General features: G+C 43.0%; 1 protein-coding gene across 2 annotated transcripts; it reads right to left on the bottom strand.

The window, feature by feature from the left end:
* Positions 1-26,207, bottom strand: SCG3 (secretogranin III). 2 transcript variants are annotated; one of them, XM_070953597.1, is made up of 12 exons: positions 26,127-26,207; positions 25,307-25,359; positions 22,938-22,983; positions 22,428-22,643; positions 18,782-18,924; positions 17,060-17,235; positions 15,517-15,674; positions 13,374-13,490; positions 2,777-2,851; positions 2,403-2,564; positions 1,856-1,936; positions 1-119 (listed from the first exon to the last, which is right to left on the bottom strand). In XM_070953597.1, the coding sequence occupies exons 1-12, from the start codon at positions 26,185-26,187 to the stop codon at positions 1-3; spliced, it is 1,407 nt and encodes a 468-aa protein (XP_070809698.1). In that variant the 5' UTR covers positions 26,188-26,207. The 2 variants fall into 2 exon arrangements, with proteins under 2 accessions (XP_070809698.1, XP_070809699.1); XM_070953598.1 differs by having other exon boundaries at positions 15,517-15,670; positions 17,074-17,235.
* Between the last annotated feature and the right edge of the window lie 461 nt (positions 26,208-26,668).

Here is a 26,668-nt window from a genome sequence, read left to right as displayed (position 1 = left end):
CTACAGGCTGCCGTAGATACGCTTAATCACCTCTGCCTCTTCTTTATCCAGGATGCCCTTGTCCACGTAAACATCGGCTTGTTGGTCTATGAAATCCCGCAGTTTAGAAAGATCGTAATCTGAAATAGAAAGGATTACGGGGGGAGTGTGAAGCTTCCTTCTCCGAGCTTGTGGGTTGAGTTTCCGACAGGCTAGGTAACATCTTCAGTGGAGTTTAGGGGAAAGGATTTATATAGGCAGGTTCTCCTCGAAAGACTATCTATCTATCTATCTATCTATCTATCTATCTATCTATCTATCTATCTATCTATTCTAATTAATCCTATCTATCTATCTATCTATCTATCTATTCTAATTAATCTAATCCTATCTATCCTAATTAATCCTATCTATCTATTCTAATTAATCCTAGCTAGCTAGCTAGCTAGCTATTCTAATTAATCTAATCCTATCTATCTAACTATCTATCTTCTAATCTATCTCTTCTAATCTATCTATCTATCTATCTATCTATCTATCTATCTATCTATCTACCTACCTATCCATCTATCTATCTTCTAATCTATCTATCCATTCATCCATCTATCTATTCTAATTAATCCTATCTATTTATCTATTCTAATTAATCTAATCCTATCTATCTATCTATCTATCTATCTATCTATCTATCTATCTATCTATCTATCTATCTATCTATATCTTCTAATCTATCTCTTCTATATCTATCTATCTATCTATCTATCTATCTATCTATCTATCTATCTATCTATCTATCTATCTATCTATCTATCTTCTAATCTATCCATCCATCCATCCATCCATCCATCCATCCATCCATCCATCCATCTATCTATCTATCTATCTATCTATCTATCTATCTATCTATCTATCTATCTATCTATCTAAAAATCAGTTTCCCTCTAGAAGGAACTTCCAATAGTTTTGGACTCGAAAGCTGCCATTCTCTTTTGAATGGAATATTCTGATCTACGTTCCAGAGGAGAAAGCAAGCTCTGGACAATTACCTGTTATTTAACAATTTACACGTACTCCCCACTTGAACAATCGCAACCAGAATTTCCATTATAAGACATAATTGGTGGGGGGGGTGGGGGGTGGGACTGTTTTTATGACAGTCATAAAGTGAGTCACTGCAATAGTTCAGGGAATCACATAGTTGTTAAGGGAACCATGCAGTTGTTAAGCTAATCCATTCTTCCAAACGGACATTTTTTGCCATTCTGCATATTATGAATTAGGTGGATACATTTAATGGTCCTGTGCTCGTTAATAATAAGCAAAGCCCAATACCAATTGCTGATAAATTCTGTAGAAAATGTTAGAGAACCAATATCACTTCCCATCTATGCCCATCTATATTTATTTATTTTGTTTTTATTATTCAAACTTCTATACTGCCCTTCTCCTTTCGGACTCAGGGCGGTGAACAGCCAAAATAAAAACATTTATACATAACATTACAATTAAAAATAGATTTAAAATAATTAATAAATTTGGCCCGTAATTTAAAACTTGTCAATTTAAAATCAGTATATCTTCCATACCTATATATATATATCCATCTGTATGCAGTGGTGGGATTCAGCCAATTCGCACCACTTCGGGAGAACCAGTTGTTAACTTTCTGAGCAATTTGGCAAACTGGTTTTTGGAAGAAATCATTAGGGCAGAGAACCGATTGTTAAATTACTTGAATCCCACCACTGTCTGTATGTCTTTCCATATATTCCATCTTCTCAAAGACTACATGATCAAGCTTTTTATTTAGCAGAATTCAAAAATATATTCTCAGGATTAGTCCTGTCCATACCACAGTCCACTTTTCCAATCTTACCATCTTTCTTTCCCTGTGTGTTATGTTTCTTCAGCCACTCTATATTCTTTCGGATGGCTTCCAAATAGGCCTCGGCTTTTCCTTCAAAGGTAACATGAAAAAAAGATGAATTAAATACCAGGAGTTAAAATATTCTTCAGGGGATAAATCTGGTCTATTGTAGAGAGAATAAAACAACGAAAGGCTCTTATATCTCTGGAGATTCTCAGTCATCCAGGTCATGGCTATCCCAAAACTTCTCATCCAAGAAGCTTTTAGAGTCAAAGGCTACAATTATACTTTGGATGGAATATTGTCATCTACTTTCCAAAGGGTACACAAGGTCTGAATAAAAATATTGTTATTTAACATTTAATTTACACGTACTCCTCATTTACCAGCCCCAGCTGGGCCTGAGAATTTCCAGAGTCAGAACCTCTGGGACCAGGATTGTTGGGGGGGCAATATGCTAACTCTGTAAACCACTTAGAAAGGGCTGTAAAGCACTATAAAGCGGCATATAAGTCTAAATGCTATTGCAATCTTACATACACATTCAACTACTTACCTTTGGGTTCTTCATTGTTTCCTGCATTTTCTTCCTCGGCTTTTGTGGAATCTTTCAAGGCTTCGTATTCTTTTTCCATTTCGGCTGTGCCTGTTTTTGTGCTGTCGGCTTCCTCGGTGCTCTTGTCTGCAGGGATCGCAAGAGGAACAATTTTTACATCGTCTGAACCCGTAGCACATTCCCACAGGCAGTTGGGCATATAAAGAACGTTGGATGCTGTAAGGGTTGTGGCAAAACTAGAGTCTAAATAGGTTTGCTGTTTTGATTGCTATTTAAATCAATTCAAACCACTGCCAAATTATAATTCAGGGTAAATCCACAGGAAAAACTAACTGGAAAAACGATGCAATGAGACGTTAATCACAAAATTATACCTGATAGCTTGTTCTGGGAACTGGATTTTTCAAGTTTCTTTCTTGTCTGCAGGGCGATCATGGCATCTAGATTTTCTGGAAGGCAGAAAAAACATAAAAATACTCATTCTTGAGCTCCTGTGTAGAATCAAGCACTGTTGGATTATTACAGATTACAGATTAACAGAGTTGGAAGGGACCTTGTAGGTCATCTAGTCCAACCCCCCACCCAAGAAGGAGACCTTAAGCCATTTCTGAAAATAAGAAATATCAATAAGAAAGCTCCAATCCCCCCCCCCAAAAAAAATCCCTCTGGCGAAAAAACAAAACTGGCTATGTAGCTAACTTTAAAAGCCGCTACAAAACTATATGCCACCAAATAAAGACTGAAAGCACCAATTACCACACCAAACAAGAATTGGACCTCCTGCGCACAAAATCCAACTGCGCCTTCTATAATTTTGTAAACAACAAAGGACCTTGAAGTACTCATATCTAATGATCTAAGCGCCAAAGCCCACTGTAACAACATTGCCAAAAAGGCATTAAGAGAAGTAAACCTAAACTTGCGTAGCTTCTTCTCCAGTGTTGTGGCCCCGCCCTCTGAGCCTGTCCCATCGGAGGAAGAAAGCTCCGAGCATGAGGAAGAGGAGTCAGCCAGGCCTCCCTCTCCAGGCCCCTCCCCTCTGGCACTGTCTCAGGTGCCGGCCGAGGGAGAGGAGATTAGCAGGGAGACAGGTGGCTCGGATGAGAGCGGAGGAGAAACATCATTCCTGGACGCACGCCTCCGAAGGCGTGATAAACGATTGCAGCAGCTCAGGAGGCGTGCTAGGGATTAGAACTGAGTCACTGGACCACACCCCAGAGACTATATAATAGAGGGTGGTGGCCAGTGATCCTTGTGACGAACAAAACTAACCTTGGATAGTCACTAAAGCCTCGTTCGGAACTGCTGGGAGGAATATTTATTGTTGTTGGACGTTTGGAAGCTGAGTATTTATCTTTCTGTTTTTCTGTGGAAATAAAAGCACTTGGCAGACGGCGTGTATATCGCTGCCAAGTTGGAGATAAAGAGCTGGGTGTGTTCCAAGTGCTTCCTTAACCCTCGGCTGGCTGTGTTTGTGTGTGTGTGTGTGTGTGGACGGGGACAGATCATCCGGTAATATCACACTACTAACCAGAGCATACAAAACATTTGCTAGACCAATTCTCGAATACAGCTCATCTGTCTGGAACCCGCACTACATATCGGACATTAATACAATTGAACGTGTCCAGAGATATTTCACAAGAAGAGTCCTCCATTCCTCTGCTCGCAACAAAATACCTTATGCCACCAGACTTGAAATTCTGGGCTTAGAAAACTTAGAACTACGCCGCCTTCGGTATGACCTAAGCGTAGCTCATAAAATTATCTGCTGCAATGTCCTACCTGTCAATGACTACTTCAGCTTCAACCACAACAACACACAATAGATATAAACTTAAAGTTGAACCGCTCCAAACTAGATTGCAGAAAATATGATTTCAGCAACAGAGTGGTCAATGCCTGGAATGTACTACCTGACTCTCTCGGCCACCTGGCCTTAGAGTCTCTTCCCTCATCTAAGTCGTTTCAGGAACCAGGAAGGGACAATTAACTCTCCAATAACTGGCCCCCTAACATTGATGGGGACAGACAAGAGTTAAATCTTCTCTACTCTGGATTAATTCTAGGAGTTAATTAACTGACTCAATAACACCTAACCCTGTTAAATATACTGTGCAGATAGAAATAAAAAATCTATATATAGACTGCAAATAGCTCTGCTGTGGCCATCAAGGATAATTAGTTTAGGAAGGAAGTCTATATTCATTGTCCCATTGTCCCAGGCATGCCGGTGTAGACCTCTTCATTTGATTGCCATGGTACAGGTACTCCTTAACTTACAACAGTTCATTTAGTGACCATTCAAAGTTACGACGACACTGGAAAAAAATGACTTTACGGCCATTTTTCACACTTATGACCTTTGTAGCATCCCTATGATCACGTGGGAATGTGGGGAAGCCAGATTCACTTAATAACCTTGTTACTGACTTATCGACTGCAGTGATTCACTTAACAGCTGAGGCAAGAAAGGTCATAAAATGGGGCAAAACTCACTTAACAAATGTCTCACTTAACGACAGATATTTTGGGCTCAGTTGTGGTCGTAAGTCGAGGACGACCTGCACAGCATTGTTAAGTTCTTCATCCATCAAAACTAGGATGTGTTTAAAACGTACAAGCACCAAGCATCAGCTGGGACTTGGGAGGCAGAGAATAGCTAGGGGTGGGGACAGTCAGAATTTTTACTACGGGTTCTCCGAACTACTCAAAATTTCCGCTACCGGTTCTCCAGAACTGGTCAGAACCTGCTGAAACCCACCTCTGGTAGGTATCCCGTAGCTGCAGTTTGGATAAGTTGCATGCCCAGAATTGGCTTTCAATTACTCTAATTACTCTAAGTCATTAAATGTCACTCCCCAGGGCAGTAGCTAAGCAACCGTTTGTCCTAGTGGGGCTTTTATAAGATCAGATGTCACCGCTAGGCTGGTTGCTTTGGTAACTTTAAAAAAAAAAAAACTGAATAAGAAACTGAACTCATGGACCTTTCACCCACCAAGCCTATTTTTTTTTTAATACCGTTAATTAAAATGCTGCCACCGCTGGTAATATCTTCGCCAAGTCATCTTATTGTTTGTTTGTTTGTTTGCTTGTTTGTTTGTTTATTATTTAAATAATAATAATTTATTTATTATTTATTATGTTTTTAATTTGTCCCGGGCCAAATTATTTAATGTGGTTTTATACTGTTTTTTTAAATTTTATAATCTATGTGTTTTTATTCTTTGGCTGTTCACCGCCCTGAGTCCTTCGGGAGTAGGGCGGTATATAAATCTAATAATTTATAAATTTATTTATTTATTTATTTATTATAAATAAATAAATAAATAAATAAACATCTATATAGTTGATAGTGAAGCCAGCTTAACAAGAGTTGGAAGGGACCTTGGAGGTCTTCTAGTCCAACTCCCTGCTTGGGCAGGAGATCCTATGCCAAACTCGATTTCATTGAGGGCCGCATCAGGGTTGTGTTTGACCTCGGAGTGGGGGGACGGGGGGCGTGGTCAGGGTGTGTGTGGCCAGCTCGACGTCACTCATGTCGGGGTTGCCTGTGGTAGCCCGAGCGCTCTGACAGGGAAAACAGGCTCCCGAGCTCCGTTTTCGGCTGCGATGGCCTCCTGCAACCCTCTGCCAGCGAAAACGGAGCTTGGGAATGCCGCTCGCAGCCCTCCCGAGCTCCGTTTTCACTGGCAGAGGCACCGCGGACCACTCTTTTGCTGTTTCCAGGGGAGCCCCGTGGGCCAGATCTAAGCACCCTGCGGGCGAGATCCAGCCCCCGGCGCCTTGAGTTTGAGACCCCTGCCCTATACCATTCCAGACAAATGGTTAGCTAACATCTTCTTAAAAACTTCCAGTGTTGGAGCATTCGCAACTTCTGGAGGCAAGTCATTCCACTGATTAATTGTTCTCACTGTCAGGAAATTTCTCCTTTGTTCTAAGTTGCTTCTCTCCTTGATTAGTTTCCACCCGTTGCTTCTTGTCCTGCCCTCAGGTGCTTTGGAGAATAGCTTGACTCCCTCTTTTTTTTGTGCCAGCCCCTCGAATATTGGATGACTGCTATCGTCTGGCTTTCTCTGGTTCACTTGGAAGTAAATCCCACTATCTGGAATATGTCTGATTTTAAGTGAGCCCTGGTAGCGCAGCAGACTAAAGCACTGTGATTAACATCAGCTGCCTGCAATTACTGCAAGTTCAAATCTCGCCAGGCTCAAGGTTGACTCAGCCTTCCATCCTTTCTAAGGTAGGTAAAATGAGGACCCAGATTGTGGGGGCAATAAGCTGACTTTGTATAAAATATACAAAAGTATGAATGCTATTGCTTAACGCATTGTAAGCCGCCCTGAGTCTCCGGAGAAGGGCGGCATATAAATCAAATAATAATAAAAAAAAGTGGAACGTGCCCATCCTTCTGAGGGATGATAGCTTTAACCAAAAAATAACAATAACAACATCTTTCTCTTCCCTGAATGGCAGCTATTAAAAAGGAGAAACAGCAACAGAGTCTTGTTTATCTCTGTTCAGAAATAGTGCATTCCTTCCAAGTATATCGACCCAAAGAAGGAAGTTTAAATCTTGCTCACTGTAATTCAGTGGTGGGTTTCAATTTTTTTTTACTACCGGTTCTGTGGGTGTGGCTTGGTGGGCGTGGCAGGGGAAGGATACTGTAAAATCTCCATTCCCTCCCCACTCCAGGGGAAGGTTACTGCAAAATCACCATTTCCTCCCGATCAGCTGGGACTTGGGAGGCAGAGAATAGATGGGTTCTCTTACTACCGGTTTTCCGAACTACTCAAAATTTCCGCTACCGGTTCTCCAGAACTGGTCAGAACCTGCTGAAACCCACCTCTGCTGTAATTTAGAAACAAAACTGGAGTTTCTGTGGAATTCAGTCATCCGCACAGGGGGGAAAAAACACCTAATATCCCCACCCCACCCTACCCTAAAGAGCTACCTATCCAAGGATGAATTATTGTAATTATGATGAAGGTAAGAAGTCTTACCTTCATCATAATTAGTCAATGCTTAACGCATTGTAAGCCGCCCTGAGTCTCCGGAGAAGGGCGGCATATAAATAAAATTAAAAAAAAAAAAGTCTATTCTCTTGATTCATCCCTCATCTACCTAATTTGGCAACTCAGGAATATTTAGAGAATTATTTATTACTAGTGTTTGTATGGCCACGTGGCTTCTTACAGCACACAGCAACATACACAACTCCCCAAGGGGATTATAAACAACTGAACCATCACAAGCGATAAACATTATACGACACTGAAAGGATAGATAACAACATCTAATACCCTCCCCACAAAACCTCTTTCCCAGAGCAATTTTTTTTTATTTATTTCTTTACAGAAACTAATTAGAGGGGAGGCAATTCTTATGCATGAGAACAAGTTGTTCCAGAAGAAGGGGCGAATTAAAGTACGCTAGAGTCCAGACATCAAAGCATGCATCGATGAATTATTAAAATAATAGATCATCATTTTCTAAAACACCATTGGGAACAGCAAACAAGCACATTTTGATTCCATTCACTCAAACCAACAGCTGATCCCGGAATGTTTTAGTACAACTACATTTATTTCTTATAAAAATAAAATGTAAATCCTGTCATCCATAACTCATCTCTCACTGAAGTCTATGTCGCTGCCTATCCTAGAGTAGTAGACCAGAAACAATGATGCCATAAGGTGTAATCTAGTTCTATTCTTCTCTGGATCACTTTGAGATAAGGCTATTCCTTAACTTGACAAATAGCATGTCAGACCTGGAAGTCATCTTTTACGTTTGTCTTCTTCTATGGGAAAATGGGAGGGGGGATTGCATAGAATGTAGATGATATGTAGTCAAAATAACATTCCTTTCTCAGAAAGTCAAGGATGCAGTGCCCTGGCACCTGGAGTCAGATGACTGGGAGGTGTCTTCAGTTTGGACGGTGGATGATTGGACCATGTGATGGACATGAAGGTGCTGGCCAGGGACTTGAACTTTCACTTGGGTGGGGAAAACCTGGAAGCTTTCAGATTCGGGTTTTCCCAGATGTGCCAATATGACATCTCTAATAAAAAATAACTTTGAGGAAATCCAAGCCTCAGAGCTTTCTTTCTTTGCAAATGATTCATTCAGAATTAATCCTCACACAATGGGGTGAGCTCCCGTTCCTTGCCCCAACTCCTGGCCATCTACCAGTTTGAAAGCATGCAAATGAAAGTAGACAAATAGGTACCACTTCAGTGGGAGGGTAACAGCATTCCATGTGCTTTTAGTGTACAGCCATACTGGCCATGAAAATTGTCTTTGGACAACCCTGGCTCCCTCGGCCAAGAAATGGAGATGAGCAATGTGCCCAAGAGCCTTGGTAGTACAGGGGTTTAAGGCACCCTGTTATTAAGCTGGTTATTAAGACCAGCTGCCTGCAATTACTGCAGGGTTCGAATCTCGCCAAGGCTCAAGGTTGACTCAGCCTTCCATCCTTTCTAAGGTAGGTGAAATGAGGACCCAGTTGTGGGGGCAATAAGCTGAATTTGTATAAATATACAAAAGGATGAAGGCTATTGCTGAGCACATTGTAAGCCGCTCTGAGTCTTCGGAGAAGGGCGGCATATAAATCAAATTTAAAAAAAAAAAAAGAGTTGGACTCAACGGGCAGGGAAACCTTTATCTTTAATTCAGAACTCTGTAATACTGGCAACCAACTCCATGGACCAAACGAGAGAGATTGGGTGTCAGAAGGGAATGGAGGGACAAGGATGGCAAAAATAGAATGGGTGACTGACTCCCTTCTTTCGGCGTTGCCTCCTCCTTGCCTTTATTTCAACCTTGCCCGCCGGCAACTGGCATATGGCTCTCCACATTACCCTCAAGGGTACGTAGGAGGCGAGATTTGCTCACCTTGGTAAAGAAGAGCAAAACATGGGGGAAGATGAGATGCCGAGTAGCATCTGTTCGTGTCCCTCCTCATCAAAACGTGTCCAAACTCACTGGCAGGAAGGCCCAAGAATGTGATGGCTGAGTCACAAGTGATGAAGGAAGGTGTGAATGTGGAGATTAAGGTTGACAATGCGACGGCGAATGGCATTCCGCCCATGGACTCACAGTGGAAGATAGTTAACTCCAAGCATTCTTACTGTTTTAATTGCTTACTAATAAGCAGCAATTATTACAGCCAGAAATAATATACCCACTGTGCAAAGCTGGAAGGAAACAACTCTGCAAGAAAGAAGTTTTGGACCCAGATGAGGGAATTTCATAATTTCCAGCAACAATTTTCCTACCCTGTAATGTGAGGATCAGAAAGAATCATCGGGAATATGAATGGAAATATTCCTATCCTTTTTTTTACCAGACGTTTCCACCTTTCTCTGCATGCTGGTATCTGCCCCACATACACACCCTGCACGCAGGCACGCAATTCACAAACATGGTTGCAGAAATCTTTGAAACAATTCAGGCCCTTTCTTTTTCCCTCCTGCAGCTAAAATAATTGAAGCATATGTCACGGGCTGAAATCTCAAGAGGAGATTTGCCCTCGCAAGATATTTCTGAGAAAGTAGTACAAAGTGTACGGAATTCTTTTGTTTCTCGACGTCTTTCTTTGCATTCGGCTGCTGAGAAAATCAAAAATGAGTACACTTGAGGAACAGTGGGTTTTTTATGATATATTTTCTTCATCTGCAGCAAAATACATGAATGCCTTTATTTGGATCTACATCCAGCGAGCATTAAAAAAAAAAAGATTACATCTGGATGGAGGGCAGCTGCCTTAAAATATCCTTGCTTGCTTTGAGTCTAGGGCTTCCAGCTTAAATCATGGACAAAAACACAATAATTCTTTTAGTAATCAGGTTATTTTTTTTTTCTTTCTCCGTTCCTTGCATGACTATCTGATAGATTGAGGAGGATGTATATCCCTCACTCTGCCCCACCAAATGCATCAAGCGAGAGAGCTCTTCCAAAGACAAAAAGAATGAGGAAAGAATTGTAGCCTATGCATATGAATGCTTTCAGTGGAAAAAGCACAGTATAAAAAATAAACCATGATTCCAAATGAAAAACGAAACAAAAACAAAGTGAAATTGAGAATCAGCTGATTCTGACAAATGCCATTTTATCTATGACCTCCTGTGCCCCGGGAGGGGGGGTTGGGGGGGGCTTTAATGCAAAGTCCTTCACTGCTCATCCAGAGACTGAATAACATCAATTACCGAGGGACAGGCCAGTCTTCCCTCTCTCCCTTTCCCACTTCACCAATCTAGCACAAGATGCAAAAAAAAAAAAAAAAGGTGACATCATGCCAGGAGGTTTGCAAATCCCTCTCCAGACACCGCTTTTAAACTTCCTGGCTTTGCAAACCATCATGCAAGAAACTAAAACAGAAACAAACAAACAAAAAAAACCCACAACTTGGCTAGTAAAAGATTTATTGTTTCGCATCCATAATTTAAGCTGGAAACTCCAGCATTCAAAGCAAACAGGGATATTTTAAGGCAGCTGCTTCTAAATCTAGCCCTGATTTCAAAACTGCTTACTGGATGCGGTTGCAAACGAAGACATCCATGAGTTTGGTTCAGTGGTGAAATCCAATTTTTTTTACTACCGGTTCTGTGGGCGTGGTTTGGTGGGCATGGTGTGGCTTGGTGGCCATGGCAGGGGAAGGATACTGTATAATCTCCATTCCCACCCCACTCTTGGGGGAAAGATACTGCAAAATCCCCATTCCCTTCCCACTCCCGGGGGAAGGATACTGCAAAATCCCCATTCCCTCCCCACTCCAGGGGAAGGATACTGCAACATCCCCATTCCCTCCCCACTCTTGGGGGAAAGATACTGCAAAATCCCCATTCCCTTCCCACTCCCGGAGGAAGGATACTGCAAAATCCCCATTCCCTCCCCACTCCTGGGGGAAGGATTCTGCAAAATCCCCATTCCCGCCCCATTCTGGGAGCCAGCCAGAGGTGGTATTTGCCGGTTCTCCGAACTGCTCAAAATTTCCGTTATCGGTTCTCCAGAACCTGTCAGAACCTGCTGGATTTCACCCATGGTTTGGTTGCGGATGGGAGAGGTTTGGGCTGGTTGTGGTTGAATGGTTGGTTTCCCCCCCCCGCCCTCCAAACACTACAGAATCCTGAAGCTGATTGGTAACTTGCACGCCGATAGTTAGTTTGGCCTCCAAGACAGGTGGACAATGCTCTCAACCAGCATCGCCTTTTCCCCATTTAACGGCTATATTAAGCTCATCATTTCATCGTTTCTTAAGGCTCCAGAAGACCAGGGTTTTGAAGGTCAAAAAAACACAGAGCTTGTTTCTCAGCGGAGATGCTAAATATAGTGCAACAGAGAAACACTATGAGAAGAGCGCTTTCTGCTCCAGTTGGCGGCTTTTATGACAAAAGATAATGTTGCCTGTGGAGCAATTTCCGACTAGTAGGGTGGAAGTGGACCGCAAACAGTAATTGTCATTTCCTGGGGCTTCTTCACACTCTGGTGGCCCAGCATGGGGTTGAGTTCCTTTTTGCTGGCTGTGTCTCATTTCTCGGGGATGTTAAATGTCAAAAAAAAAAATGTAGAAGGTTTTTTCATTTAGAGGAGGAATCTCGGTGATTGACATCTGGAGAGATTTTCAGTCATCCAGGTCATGGCTGTCCAGAAAGTGCTTTTTTCAGGAGGCAACTGGACTTTTTTGTTTTTTTTCTTTTGAAGTCATTTCGCTTCTCATCCAAGAAGCTTCTTCCGCTCTGACAGCTGTCAATCAATGGTATTTGTGATGCCTTTTTGAATGTTCAGTTGACTGAGTTTCATGTTTAATGAATAAAGTAAATAATCTATTTTAAGAAGATACTTGGTTGATACCTAGGATGCTGGCAGCAACCCGTATCAACCATTAGCACCAGCAAATGGTATTTGTGACACATTTTTAAATGATCAGTTAACTGAGTTTCATGTTTAATGAATAAAAGAGACAACAATAATAATAATAGCAACCCGTATCAACCATTAGCACCAGTCAATGGTACTTGTGATGCATTTTTGAATGTTCAGTTGACTTGAGTTTCATGTTTAATGAATAAAGTAAATAATGGGAACATAAAGTGGAAAAAATTATAGAAAATGAGAAGGTGAAGATCTTGTGGGACTTTCAAATACAGACGGATCGTCATTTGGAACATAACACGCCAGATATCACAGTTATCAAAAACCGGAATGTACAATTTATTGACATCACGGTACCAGGAGATGCCAGAGTCACAGAAAAAGAACTGGAAAAAATCATGAAATATCGCGACCTGGCCATCGAAATTACACGGCTATGGATGAAACATCAGTGATACCCATTGTCATCCAGGCACTTGGTACCATGTCCAAGAATTTTACAAAACACATCAAGAAATTGCAGCTTCCTGCAATAACACCAGCGGAATTGCAAAAAACTGCAGTACTCGGAACATCATATATTTTAAGAAGATACTTGGTTGATACCTAGGACGCTGGCAGCAACCCTTATCAACCAGTAGTGGGATTCAAATCCTGTCGCTACCGGTTCGCTTGCATGCATGTGCAACGCTTCTGCACATATGCAGAAAATTCTGCATGTGCGCAGAGACATCCGGGCAGGTGGGTGGAGCCTCCCGCCACTGCTGCTACCAGTTCGCCCGATCTGGGGCGAACCTGTAGCAACCCACCACTGGTATCAACCATTAGCACCAGCCAATCGTATTTGTGACACATTTTCAAATGATCAGTTGACTAAGTTTCATGTTTAAGGAATAAAAGAGATAATAATAATAGTCTTATGAAACCTATTCCTTTCATCTGAAGACTTCAGAGATCAAATCGTTGCGTTTTGATACATCTTTCAGTTACAGCCAGTATACTCTGATAGAAACAAGACCCGAGATTAAAAAAAATCTCAGCTGGTGCAATTCATGAGAGGAAAAAGGGTTATAAAAATGATTCATATGCTCTTACCTAGATACGAAACACCTTCCTCTGGGGTGATGGTGCCGTATTTAACCATCATCTTGACAAAATCTATTAGCGTTTTCATGATTGTGATCAGAGTTTCCTTTTCTTTCACTTCTTTCTCTGCGTGAAGAGTAAACAGATTCATGGTCTCTTGGAAGTGAGGGTACTGTGATCGTTTAACTTAAAAAAAAAAACCACTCTTCTCTATTGATCAGAATGTTTTTTTTCTCTCTCTCAGCCAGTTTGATTTTCAGGAGAGGGTCAGTGGTGGGATTCAGCGGGTTCGGGTCAGTTTGGGAGAACTGGTAGTAAAATTGCTGGCTGGCCTCGCCCCTTCCTGCCCCGCCCCTTCCAGGAGTCCCCATGTGCCCCAATTTGACTCCCAGATAAGTTCAGGGAGGCCTCCTAGGCCCAAAATAGGGTGTGTGGGGGGTGCCCCGTTCCCCGCGGCCAGTTTTTGCTCCCAGAGGGGTGCAGGAGGCTGAGTGCTGCCTGTCACACCCCCTGGCCACGCCCACCAGGCCACGCCCACAGAACCGGTAATAAAAAAATTAAATCCCCACCACTGGAGAGGGGACTATTTGCATGGTAGACTGAATCTGAATTAATGGGTACTGCTGAAAAATGCTGAATGACTTAATCTGCCTAAGTAGATTGTGCATTTTTGCTCTTCTGGACCAATGCAGATCGTGACAGCTGAGGATTATGGTCACTGATCTATACAGAAATGAGAATGCGATAGCTCAGCTTTTGTTTAATTTCTATTCGTTTGGACCCTGCCTTTCTTCTCCAACAAGCACTCCAAATTAATGGGGGTTTATAGGGCTTTTATTTATTGCTTCTCTCCCAGACTGTCGCCGTTTAACGATCTGAGCAATAAGTGAAAAAAAATCAGGTAATGGATTCATATTTCACATTAAGCCATCATCATGTTGTTTGCTCCGGCTTGGTTTAATGAGCTGTGTGAACATGATTAGCCTCTGCGTTTTGTAAATCTAGGCCTGTGCTTTGTGATCCTAAATTATGGCAGCTGGCCATAAATTACAGTTAAGCAAACGGGATGCCTGAACCAGTGAGAAATAACATCATAACTACGTAGTACGATCAGGAGTGGGTTCTAAATTTTTTTACTACCGGTTCTGTGGGCGTGGCTTATTTTGTGGGCGTGGCTTGGGGGGTAATGTGAATGAGTGGGCATGGCCAACTTTTTTTTTTTTTTAACTTTTAAAAGCATTATTTCTACAACCTTAAGAAGTTGCAGAAAAAAATGCTTTTAGAAGCTTCTGACGATCAGGCAAATCTGCTGGGATCGCCAGAAGCTTTTAAAGGGATTTTTTTTCCTACAACCTCTTTGGCTGAAGAGGTTGCAGAAAAAATGTTTTCAGAAGCCTCTGAAGATCCCAGCTGAGCCGTGCGATCATCAGAGGATTTTTAAAAAACTTTTAAAAGCATTTTTTCAGCCGAAGAGGTTGTAAAAAAAATGCTTGTAAAAGTAAAAAAAAAAAAAGCCTCTGATGAGGTGGGCAGGATAAGTGAGCAGCGACTGGGCCAGGGACTGGTTCGGGGGCGTGGCCAGCCAATGTTATTACCGGTTCTCCGAACTACTAAATTTTTTTTACTACCGGTTGTTGTGAACCGGTGTGAACCGGGAGCAACTTACCACTGAGTATGATGGACTTGCAGGGCTGACGCAATGTGTAACATATTCACACTGGTGCAATAGGATTGGGTCTTTTGTTAATATGATTTATTGGGTTAGGGATTTTCTATCTTCACTGTGAGTTGTATTGTGTTGGGGGGGGGTTCACTGAGGGAGCCCCACCAATCTCATTTGTACATATGTTGTGCACTGACAATAAAGATTTGAATTGAATTGTGTCAATTTGTAAGAATTTGAACAACTGAAACACAAATTAGCCTGAAAGGATGCAGATGCATTTCTCAGTATTAGAGTCATTACAGTTTGTTTAAACTTCACAATATAACTTCACAAATGTTTGTTTATTATTCCATTGTATTGTTTTTAAATGTGTAAGCTGCCCAGAGCTGCTATGGTGAGATGGGCAGCTTATAACTCCAAAATAAAAATAAATAAAACATGGGATAACTCTTGGTATTTGAAATGATCGATCCATAGGAAACTCACCTGAGTTAAGGCTTTTTAATAGTTCATAGAAATTAGGGAAATATTGGAGATCCTGAAAACGATCCTCTGGGGGCAGATCATTTCTTCTTTCTAAGATGTTGGTGGGTGCCCAGGTATTATCCAAGGTGTCATCTCGATCAGTATTTTTAAACGCCTTCATAAAAAAAAAAAAATAGAACGACATATCTTTGGATTTCACAACCAAAATATTTGATACCAACTAAATGCACAGCAGGAAACGCCTGACCAGGGAATTAGTCCACTTCTGTTCGCCAAAGGCATTAAATAAATTAATACAAAATAGGGCTGAAAGAAAGTGACTGGCCTAAGGTCACCCAATTGGCTTTGTGCCTAAGGTGGGACTAGAACTCACAACCTCCCGATTTCTAGCCTGGTGCCTTAACCACACCAAACTGGCTCTCAAGAGCCATGATAGCTAGATGTATAAATCTGTTCTCACCTAGGCTTCCTGAGTCAGTAAAATACACGAGTAGTCCCAAAAACCTGTTTTATTTTAACAGCTGTGAATTCTGTTCATTCACAGATGAGTCCCAAATAGTTACAAAGAGTCCTTCGGGATAAGTCTGATAATCAGCCACTATCTCCCTTGACATGCTGCCAAAGACTTAATTGGCAAAGCCACATGGAGTCCAGAATCAAACAGAGCTTCAGACTTTAAACTGCACAGAATGAACAATGTTGCTTCCTGCAAAGGCCCACGTGCCTTTGCTCCTCTTTTAAGTCTTATGGGAGGGGCCAATCATCTCCAAGCCCTACTCCCGGGTGGACCCTTTTGCTTTAGCTGTTCTTGCCTTCTGGAAGCTCTGCGCATGCGTGCATTGAGAACAGGCTCCCCCTGTTCCTCTGCCTCGCTGAGGTCTGACTCTGGAGGCTCCGGAGGCAGCACGTACTTCCCAGATGGCCCTTTTTCTGCCTTCGATGCAGAGCCCTCGTCAGAGCCTTCCCCAGACTCCAGGACTGGCTCATGTTCCTCCCCAGCCTCCTCACTGTCTCACTCTGCTACCAGCTCCAAAGGCTGCTGGCGGACCACAACAAAATCTAATTTTTAAGTACCAAATACTGGAAGTGATCTACAGAGATTCCATTATTTTTATCCGCTGCAAATGAATATTCAAAAGCATTTTGCAGCCATCCTATGGAATAGAATTGGCTGGGATCATCCTATACATGAAACTACAGTATAATATCATCATCGTCTTTTAACGACTCCATAATCCCTTGTGGGATGGAGTCTGGGCAAATGAACGGAGCTAAGTGTTTACTGGCCGGATGCCCTTCCTGTTGCCAATGCTGAGTTTTATTCAGCAGATATATCTGCCTCTACCTAGGATCGAACTATAGTATAATATGGGCTGTTCAATCCATATTGGATCCTACCCAGAGAAAACTATTTTAGGATATTCAATGGTAAGTTTCTCAGTGATGGAAACGTTCTTCAACCTAGATGCTGCAGTGTATTTCCTAAAAGAATGATTGACAAGTAGGCATGGCCATTGAACTGTCCCATAAAAATGGGTTGTAATGAAGAAGTATTACCGGTTTTATTTTCTGCTTCTCTTTGGTTTGACTGTTACTCTTCGTTGCAAGACCCTCAAGACCCTCAGAGGCCTTTTCCCGATCTTTGGCTTCATTAGCAATCAGCTGCTGCAATGCTTCAGCCACTTCATCCTCTAGGGTGTAGGCCTGGCTTTCGGTGATCTGGGGGAAAAACAAGAAACGATGACTTTTTGATTCTCTCAGTGAGCTCTGCATGCCACAGGTACGTGCTTTTGAGACAGATAGGCAAAAAGAAATCACATTTGAATCCAGATGAATTCCATTGAATTCATTGATGCACATTGAATCCATTGAATTCCAAGAGCCGAGGTGGCGCAGTGGTTAGAGTGCAGCACTGCAGGCTACTTCTGCTGACTGCTAGCTGCAGTTCGGCAGTTCAAATCTCGCCGGCTCAAGGTTGACTCAGCCTTCCATCCTTCCGAGGTGGGTAAAATGAGGACCCAGATTGTTGGGGGCCATAGGCTGTCTCTGTAAACCGCTTAGAGAGGGCTGTAAAAGCACTATGAAGTGGTATATAAGTCTTAAGTGCTATTGCTAAGTGGGAAGGAAGGAAGGAAGGAAGGAAGGAAGGAAGGAAGGAAGGAAGGAAGGAAGGAAGGAAGGGCCGTGGTGGTGGAGTGGTTACAATGCAGCATTGCAGGCTAACTCTGCCGACTGTCAGCAGTTCGATCCTGAATGGCTCAAGGTTGTCTCAGCTTTCTATCCTTCCAAGGTGGGTATAATGAGGACCCGGATTGTTGGGGGCCAAGATGCTGACTCAGCTTAGAGAGGGCTGTAACAAAGCACTATGAAGCGGTATATAAGTATAAGTGCTATTGCTAAGTGCTATTGCTATTGTAGTCTCTGATTTATTTTTATTCTGCTGCGCTATTTTGCAGAAGTCTAGAAGCTAGACCAGAAATTTGAAAAGAGAAAGGAAGGGATGGAAGAAGAATCCTTTTTAACTGCATTGTTGTCTCTGTATAAGTGATCTTCAGCTCAATGAAATTTTTATTAAAAAAACAACAACAACAATGCAGAATTAAACAAAAAGCAAATTAAGATTCACAGATTCATTGTAATTTATTAAAACTCCCCTTCCTTTACACCTTGGCCTTCTTTCTCCATTCTTGGGCAATTCAATGCTTTGGCTACGCGAGAAAGAACTTTATAGAAAGTACTTCTCACATCCTTGTTATTTTTCCCCTACCTTTTGAGCTTCTCTGTCAATCATAAAGCCTTTCAAGTAATTGGCAACTTGCATATCATGGCCAAACATCTTGTGACTGATGCAAATTGAAGTTACTGTTCAAAGCCTGAGCTCAAATGCAAAATAATAGCAATAGCACTTAGACTTATATATCACTTCACACTGCTTTACAATCCTCTCTAAGCAGTTTAGAGTCTATTGCTCCTAACAATCTGGATCTTCATTTTACTGACCTCGGAAGGATGGAAGGCTGAGTCAACCTTGAGCCGGTCAGAATCGAACTGCTGGCAGTTGCCAGAGTTAGCCTGCAATGCTGCATTCTAACCACTGCTCCACCACGGCTCATAAGTTAAATACCCCATTATTTGTTTAAAAATAAATTCATTCGCTCCAAAATTTTCTTCAATTCGTCTCTCAACCCCAAACAAGAGGTAGGGAAGAAAAATCAAGTAGGTTGTATAATTATACAGGTGCCCAAAAGGTGCCCAAAACACATACCAGACCCAGATTTAGAAGCTTGGAAACAATTCTGTCAAAGACGCCTCTGTCATTTTCCTCGTAAATTCTCATGGCAATCTTCTGGACGATATCCTCCGCTGTTAATGGGGTCCCATCGAGTTGATGAAGTCCATCGGGGTCATCTGAAAGAATAAAAGGGAGGATAAAATGATGCTTTGGGGACAGATGTAGGTCAGTGGTAGAATACAAAGCCTCAGGTTCAAGCCTTGGTATCTCCTGGAGAAGGAGACCTGGGGAAAAAAAATTCTCTCTTAAGGACATCTCGTATGTGTCGTTCTGCCTAATTTATGGGATATAACTTTCTCCAATGTTATGGTCCACATTTCATTTTGCCTGAATGGCATTCTGGGGACCACCCTCCTCCCAAATGATGCCATGATAAAATATATATCTTTTCTTTCCTTTTACGTTAAATTGAAATGAAATAAAGTTAAACCATGATTGCACTTAATAATAGACATGGTTACATTTAATTAGGTTTCCGTTCTGTTCCATTAAACTTTATAATTTATGAACCAAGCCAGGAAGACTCTGGGGCCACATTCGAGGCCTGAAAAACTACACTGTGCCCTAACAGTACAAATGGACCTCTCTAGTTGCAATAAAGATTAGATTCAAATTTGTCTAATCATTACTGGAAACAATTATTTGTCTGAAATGGTATAAGGCTGTGATGGTGAACCTATGGGTGGCCCGCCTAGCCATATCGGTGGGCACGCGAGCTCAGCTCCGGCTCTGAGCTCAGCCAACTAATTTTCGGGCCTTCTGGGCCCACTGGAAGTAGAGAAACAGGCTGTTTCCTGCCTCTGGAGGGCCTCGGGGGGTTGTGGGGAAGGCCCGTTTTTCTCTCTCTCTCCAGGCTCCAGAGCCTTTCAAGGAGCTTGGGGAGGCTGAAAACGGCCTTCCCCACCCCCCCGGAGGCTGGAAACGGCCCATTTGCCAACTTCCGGTCCGGAAGAGGGCCTCCAGGGGGGTGGGGAAGGCCGTTTTCGGTTCCTAGAAAGGCTCTGGAGCCTGGGGAGAGAGAAAAAACGGGCCTACTGGGCCCACTGTGCCATCATGGGCCAGGAGTGGCGGGGGAGTGGTGGCGGGCACGCACATGCACGGGGGCGGGGCGCATAGAAATATGGGTGTGGGCACACATGCACGCGACTCCCCCTCCCCCCGGCACACGATGGCAAAAAGGTTAGCCATCACTGGTATATGGTTTCTTCCTGCCTGAGCAGGGGGTTGGACTAGAAGACCTCCAAGGTCCCTTCCAACTCTGTGATTCTGAAAAGACAAATGTTAGGCCAGTTACAGTATATTGAACTTCTGCATCAGATCAAATTTTCTGCTATTCTGCTCCCGCTGGACATACACTGTTAAGTGTGTTGCATGACTTTGTAGATTATCCCCCAGTTTGTGTATGTATGCAGTTACCCACTTTACGTATTTTGAGTGGGCAGTCTATATAAGGAAAGCTCGGTTAACGCTGTGCTTCCTAGTTAAGTAATATAAGTAGTTTCGACGGTACATTCTGCGTGTACCAGGGGTCACCGCCTCTTCCTGTCCTCCTGTTTTAAAAGGTCAAGACTAGTGCTAATTATGAACATCATGGAAAATTCACATCGTGCATGCAGAAAGAAATTGGTTTACATAATGCTGATAAATTAACAGGTTTCTATTTTTGCATTCCACGGTTTCTCTAATATTGGGATTACACACTGCATTTGGATGGCATCCATGAGAACAGACTGAGATTCGTTAAGAGACAGAAATGTTCTTCCTGTACCAAATTGTGCTTTACAGTAGAATCAGATGTACCAGCAGCACCAGAGATCTTGCCAATCTGATGCTATCCAGAAGCTTTATCATTAGAATTCAAGAAATTGAGAACTTGAAGGCACCTGCTTACTTCAAACGAGTCTTCTCCAATTAGGTAAAAGGCCTTGTTTATTTTGGGTGTTCATCATCTCCGTTCGGAATTCTAAAATTTTGAACTTTTGGTATTTCTGCCAAGTTTGAAACTCAAATACTTTGGCCACCTAATGAGAAGGAAGGACTCCCTGGAGAAGAGCCTAATACTGGGAACGATGGAGGGCAAAAGAAGAAAGGGACGACAGAGAATGAGGTGGCTGGATGGAGTCACTGAAGCAGTAGGGGTGAGCTTAAATGGACTCCGGGAGATGGTAGAGGACAGGAAAGCCTGGAGGAACGTTGTCCATGGGGTCGCGATGGGTCGGACACAACTTCGCAACTAACAACAACAATGCTTCTGTAAGCTTACTTCTCCGCATGCGCCAATATCTATAACAGAGCAACTTCATAACCTGTGGACTTCAACTCCCAGAAGTGGCATTGACTCAGGAATTCTGGGAGTTGGAAATCCACAGGTCATAAATTTGCCATAGTCGCCCACCCCCGATCTACGGTCTCCTTCATAAATAGTGCCACTTTAGCTACCCAAAAACCAGCATTTGAGAAACTCAGTTATGAATCTGTGACTTTAGTTGCCTGTCAGACAAGCGTTACACTATCGGTTAGCTTTGGACTTGAACTGTTTATATTCCTTAGCCACTGAAATATGAAATCGTGGTTATGTGTGCCCTAAGGCAGTATTCCCCAATTTTTCCGGCTTTGTGGACCGGCGAGGTGGGGGAGAAGGAAAGGTTCCACGCGAGCGGCGAGCGAGCATGTGCATCTCCAGCATAGAATGCACTTAACCGTGGCTTGTTAAACAAATTTCCACAAGTGGTGGGCACGCACACCCGACACTCACACAAATGGAGATGCACGCATGCCCTCGCCCGCTGCTGGCACATGTACCTACGAGACCGTCTTTTGCCACCAATAGCCTCCCACCGACCAGTTCGTTCTCACAGGGAGGGACTACTCAGGGTACCGTCAGTCAAATTATGTCGACTGGTGACTCCCAGGGGGAGGGCCTTCTCTGTGGGGGCTCCAACCCTTTGGAATGAACTGCCCCCGGAGATACGGAATATCCCTGATCTCCATGTTTTCCGCCGTGCCCTCAAGACCCTGATGTTCCAACAGGCGGGGCTAAACATACGAACATGCGAATGATTTTTAAAAATGTTATCTAATTCCGGGTTTTGTTTAATTGACCAAACTAAGTAATAATTTTGATTGGCAATTTTGTGATGTTTGTGTGTCTATATTTTTCTTGACTGTACACCGCCTTGAGTCCTACGGGAGAAAGGCGGTATAGAAATATAATAAATAAATAAATAAATAAATAAATAAATAAATAAATAAATAAATAAATAAACAAACGTGTGCGTGTTCGCCACTTCTGCAGCCCAGTTCTGAAGGGCCGCGGCCCCGGGGATTGGGAACTCGTGCCCTAAGGTACTGTGTTTTGTGTTACAAGCCAGGGTTAAGTGCATTCTGCGCTATTGCGTAATGGTTTGAATCTCACTCTCTCCTCTTTTTTCCTAAGTATCGGTTCCTTTACCCACGTCAGTGGTACTTGGCACACGGCCATCTTGGCACTCTTGTTGCTTTTCCGCTAAGATTGATGACTCTACCGTGATGTCGTGCCTTCAGAGAAGCTGTTCGGCTCATCGGCGTACGTAAGACGAATTCAAAGCATAATCGTGGCCGGTGAAGGCTAGTGCAGTACCTTGGTATTTATAATCCACATCACTTTTAGTGGAGTCATACTCCTCCACCAGCCTGCGTCTCTTGGTGGAATCTGCATCGTCAAGAGCGAGCTGTTGGTGATACAGGGGACTCCTGTCCGATTCCATTTCCTTTTCCTTTCTGTCTTTTTCCACAACAGATCTCAGCAGGTTCAAGTCATCCACAAATGAATAATTCCTGAATTCTGGCTTATTGTCTGGAAGATCTGGAATACAGACGGGTGAGAAACTATCTCATCCTCTGAGCAAGCAGCGGTCTGGGTGAATCAGGAATTTTTTTAAAAAGTGTAAGGAATAGTTTAGTTTTAGTTTTTTAGTTTTTATTGAATTTCTATACCGCCCTACTCCCGAAGGACTCAGGGCGGTGCACAGCCATGAAATAAAACACATAGACATACAAAATTTAAAATCGAATAAAATGAATTAACTAAATTTGGCTGAATTAAAACCCATAATAGTGAGTGAGTCAGGAATAAGAAAAGACGGCTCACCTGTCCGGAGTGATTTCTTCATTTTGTTTGTCTCTGCTTCAGCAATCTGTTGGTGGGGACAGACAAGACTGAGTGAGTCTTGGCTTCTTGGGGTCCCTTGAGCCATTTGCCCAAGATAAACCAAGATAAACTGGGCTAGATGGAAGCATCTTGGGAACAGTGGCGAAGGGTACCAGCCTCATCAACTGGCCTACTGTTCACTACAGGCAATCCTCAACTTACAACATTGCTTCAATGACCGTTCAAAGTTACAACAGCACTGAAAAACGTGGCTTGTGACGGTTTCTCACACTTACGACCATTGCAGCATCTCCACCGCCACCTAATCAAAATTTATACACATGGCATGTCCTTATGATGGTTGCCACGTCCCGGGGTCGTCTATTCCCTTTTGCGACCTTCTGACAAGCAAAGTCAATGGGGAAGCCAGATTCACTTAACAACCATGTTACTCACTTAACAACTGCAGTGATTCACTTAACCACTGGGGCACGAAAGGTCGTAAAATGGGGTCAAAACTCACTTAACAGCTGTCTCACTTAGCAGCAGAAATGTTGGGCTCCATTGTGGTCGTAAGTCGAGGACTACCTGTATATTCTAGTTAATGCATAGCAGTGGTAGGTTTCAAATTTTTTTATTACCGGTTCTGTGGGTGTGGCTTGGTGGGTGTAGCATGGCTTGGTGGGTGTGGCATGGTAGGCATGGCAGGGGAAGGATACTGTAAAATCTCCATTCCCACCCCACTCCAGGATACTACAAAATCACCATTTCCTCCCAATCAGCTGGGACTCAGGAGGCAGTGAATGGATGGGGGCAGGGCCAGTCAGAATTTTTACTACCGGTTCTCCGAACTACTCAAAATTTCCGCTACCGGTTCTCCAGAACTGGTCAGAACCTGCTGAAACCCCCCTCTGGTGCATAGCATGGCAACTACTTTTGTAGATGCACATGTACTTGGCCCTTTCTGAAAGTGATTGCGTTGTTCTTAAAATTTCAAATGTACGCCCAGCTCAAAACACGGAATACTTGTGATTAATATTTATTAATACCAACTCATTTGGGTTTCTTTTTTTCCAGCTACTCCTACAGAAGCCCTGAATGGATTTTTTGGCAAGGTAGCAAGCAATTCTAGGATATCCCCAACATATCTGAGTGTGAAAATAACAATCTAATCAATTGACTGCGATGTTGATCCAGTATTGGACTTTAGCGCAATGAGAGTATTGTCCAGAGAGATTGGATCAATGCTTATACGGTTCCCTTGGATCAAAGGTACACAGCAAAAGTCTGGAGCCACATGCTGTGTCACGAATTCTGAAGGCATTTCTAAGCTGTCGCTAATTAATTTACAATTAATGTGAGGGAAGAGAAAAATAGGAACCTCTTGGAGGTTAATGGGGCCTCCCACATGTGGGGGGAGTGGGGGGGGCAGAACCGATTTGGTGACGTCATATCGTCACCGCTACTGGCTCGGGAGAACCAGGCCGAACCGGGAGGAACCCACCACTGATGTGCATGCACCTCCTGCCAGTTTTTGGGTCTCTGCCACGCATGCGCGGGGGAGTGGAGCACATGCAGGAGACTCATGTGTATGCGGGGGGGGCGGGGTCCACATGCGGGGGTTGTGTACACATGCCCAGGGGGTGGGGGGAGCACGGGGAGATCATGCATGCATGTGCGGGGGCGGGGTGCCCACGGGCGGGGGGTTGCACACGCAAGCACAGGAGGTGGGGCGTGTGGTGGAGTCGCACGCACATTGCATTATGGGTGCACGTACGCGTGGTTTTGCCACACGGCAACAAAAAGGTTAGCCATCACTGACCTATAAGGTCCCTTCCAACTCTGTTAATGTTATTAGTTAAAGGTTAATGTGGTCATTATAGAAAACCCTCATTGGGTTGGAATCCTCAAAACTTTGTACGACTGTGCCTCCAAAATCCCCCCACCCCACCCCGATGTTTTGGCTAATCGTGAAAACCTCTGAGGATTCCAGAACATTTTGAAGACTGACAGTTGTTCTCCTGTGCGTGGACATCTACGTCATCAGTTGCATGAATCTGATTTTTTTTTGCCAGTGATGAATTAGTCACTTGTCAGCTAAAAGCTCATTCCGTAGCAAGGATGCTGTTGCACATGAGCTCCTGTATAAACTATTGTATACATCGGCTTCGGCAGGATTGAGGTCTAGTAAATATTTAGTTGGAATGTTTGTGTGGCACAGGATTTTTAGTTTTGTTTGGTTTTTGATTGGTGCTACGAAATCAATTTCTTTAGATCACGGGGATTCTCCTAGCAATTAGAGCAGCAATTAGTTTCTGCTGATTTTTACAGTACTGAAATATATTTGTGTAGAAACTTGCTTTACCTACCTGTTCTTCCAATGGTCTCTCTACAGTTAGTTCTCTGTTGTATACTGTTTTATCTGGAATAGAGACATACATATTTAGACAGCTGTGGTACAATCAGGGTTTCTCTCTTGCACATAAGCTAGGTATATAATAATAAATCATATTATTAAAGTTCATCCAAACCTCTTTCCTTAATACTCCATTTGTTTAAAAAGGCTGAAACAAGTCTCAGAAGAACCTTATCAGCGGGAAAAAACAAACTGATTTGATTTATTTTTGTTCTTAATTAATGAAATTAGCCCTGGATATTCCTTCACAAGAGGGCATCGCTCTTATTTGTCATTATACATCATCTAATGCACACAATTATATATATATAAAAAATCTCATAAGGACTGGACTAAAATAGCAGTAACATAATCAGCTTGGAATAATCAAGAGATTAAAAGATTGTATGACATTAAGAGAAACCTGTACAGGGAGTTTCCTTGCAAATCAAACAGGCCCCATATGAAAAAGAAATCTAGAACAAAAGGAATTCAAACTTTTTCCTCCAATTTTTCTGAAATTCCTCCTTTTTTTTTCCTGGTCTTATTTAACTTGGCACACATTTTAATCTAGGGGCTGTGTTCCAAATCTGTATATGTAGATTTTGGAACCAAATTGAACCGACGTGGTATAATTTCTATTCTTTACAAATTGTTCAGCGTCTCACCACCTCTCTTTTAAGTCATTTCCTTCACGTTGCAAGGCAATGAAGGGTACGAATTACACTACAACTACTGAAAGACGAGGAAGTTTAAAATGAGACCAACCCCAACGTAAGGCTGAGTCTGCTTACCTTCTCTTGCACCTTCGGGCTTTGGGAAGCCAAACATTTGGCCTACGATCAAGGACAACATGGTTAACAGGCTGAGGAGCATCTTTCTGCCCATGGTTTAGGAGAAAACCCTGCTGTGGGGCTTTCCAGGGGAAAAGCTGGATCTTGTGCAGATCAAAGGAGTGCCCAGCAAGGATGCTTCGCCTTTTTTTTCTTTGTGTGATGACGTCGGTCTCTGGGCGGATTCAGCCAGCAGCTCGAAGTACCAGTTCAATGAATCTGGAGCTGTCCAGGGCTGCTGGTGCTGAAATACCCAGAGTCCCAGCTGCTCCTGGATCAACCAGCTACTTGGGAGGATGCTGGAGAGATTCCCAGTGACAGATCAGCCTCCTCTTTCCCCTCCTTTCCCTCTCAATAGATGAGCTAGTTCCTTTCCCTCTTGGCAGCTCCAAGCAGGGGTGGAGGAGAGAAGAGGGGAGGAGATCAGGGATGAGAAAAGGATGGGGGGGGGGTTGCGGATGCTGGAGCATGCGTGCAGTGCTCCCGCTCTCTTTCCAGCCCAG

This window comes from Pituophis catenifer, unplaced genomic scaffold, assembly GCF_029215685.1.
Source record: "Pituophis catenifer annectens isolate HBS135680 unplaced genomic scaffold, rPitCat1.0.hap2 SCAF_14, whole genome shotgun sequence".
Taxonomy (NCBI): Eukaryota; Metazoa; Chordata; class Lepidosauria; order Squamata; family Colubridae; genus Pituophis; species Pituophis catenifer.
This window is presented reverse-complemented; position numbering and strand designations above follow the sequence as displayed.

What these genes read in the sequence shown, in the direction of transcription:
- SCG3 (XM_070953597.1), bottom strand. Translation starts at nt 26,187, where the DNA reads ATGTTGTCCTTGATCGTAGGCCAAATGTTTGGCTTCCCAAAGCCCGAA. An exon ending in GGAAGGTGTTTCGTATCTAG is followed by an intron (nt 2,852 to 13,373) that starts GTAAGAGCATAT and finishes TCTGCCTTCCAG; the next exon opens with AAAATCTAGATGCCATGATC. An exon ending in AAACAATGAAGAACCCAAAG is followed by an intron (nt 1,937 to 2,402) that starts GTAAGTAGTTGA and finishes TTACCTTTGAAG; the next exon opens with GAAAAGCCGAGGCCTATTTG.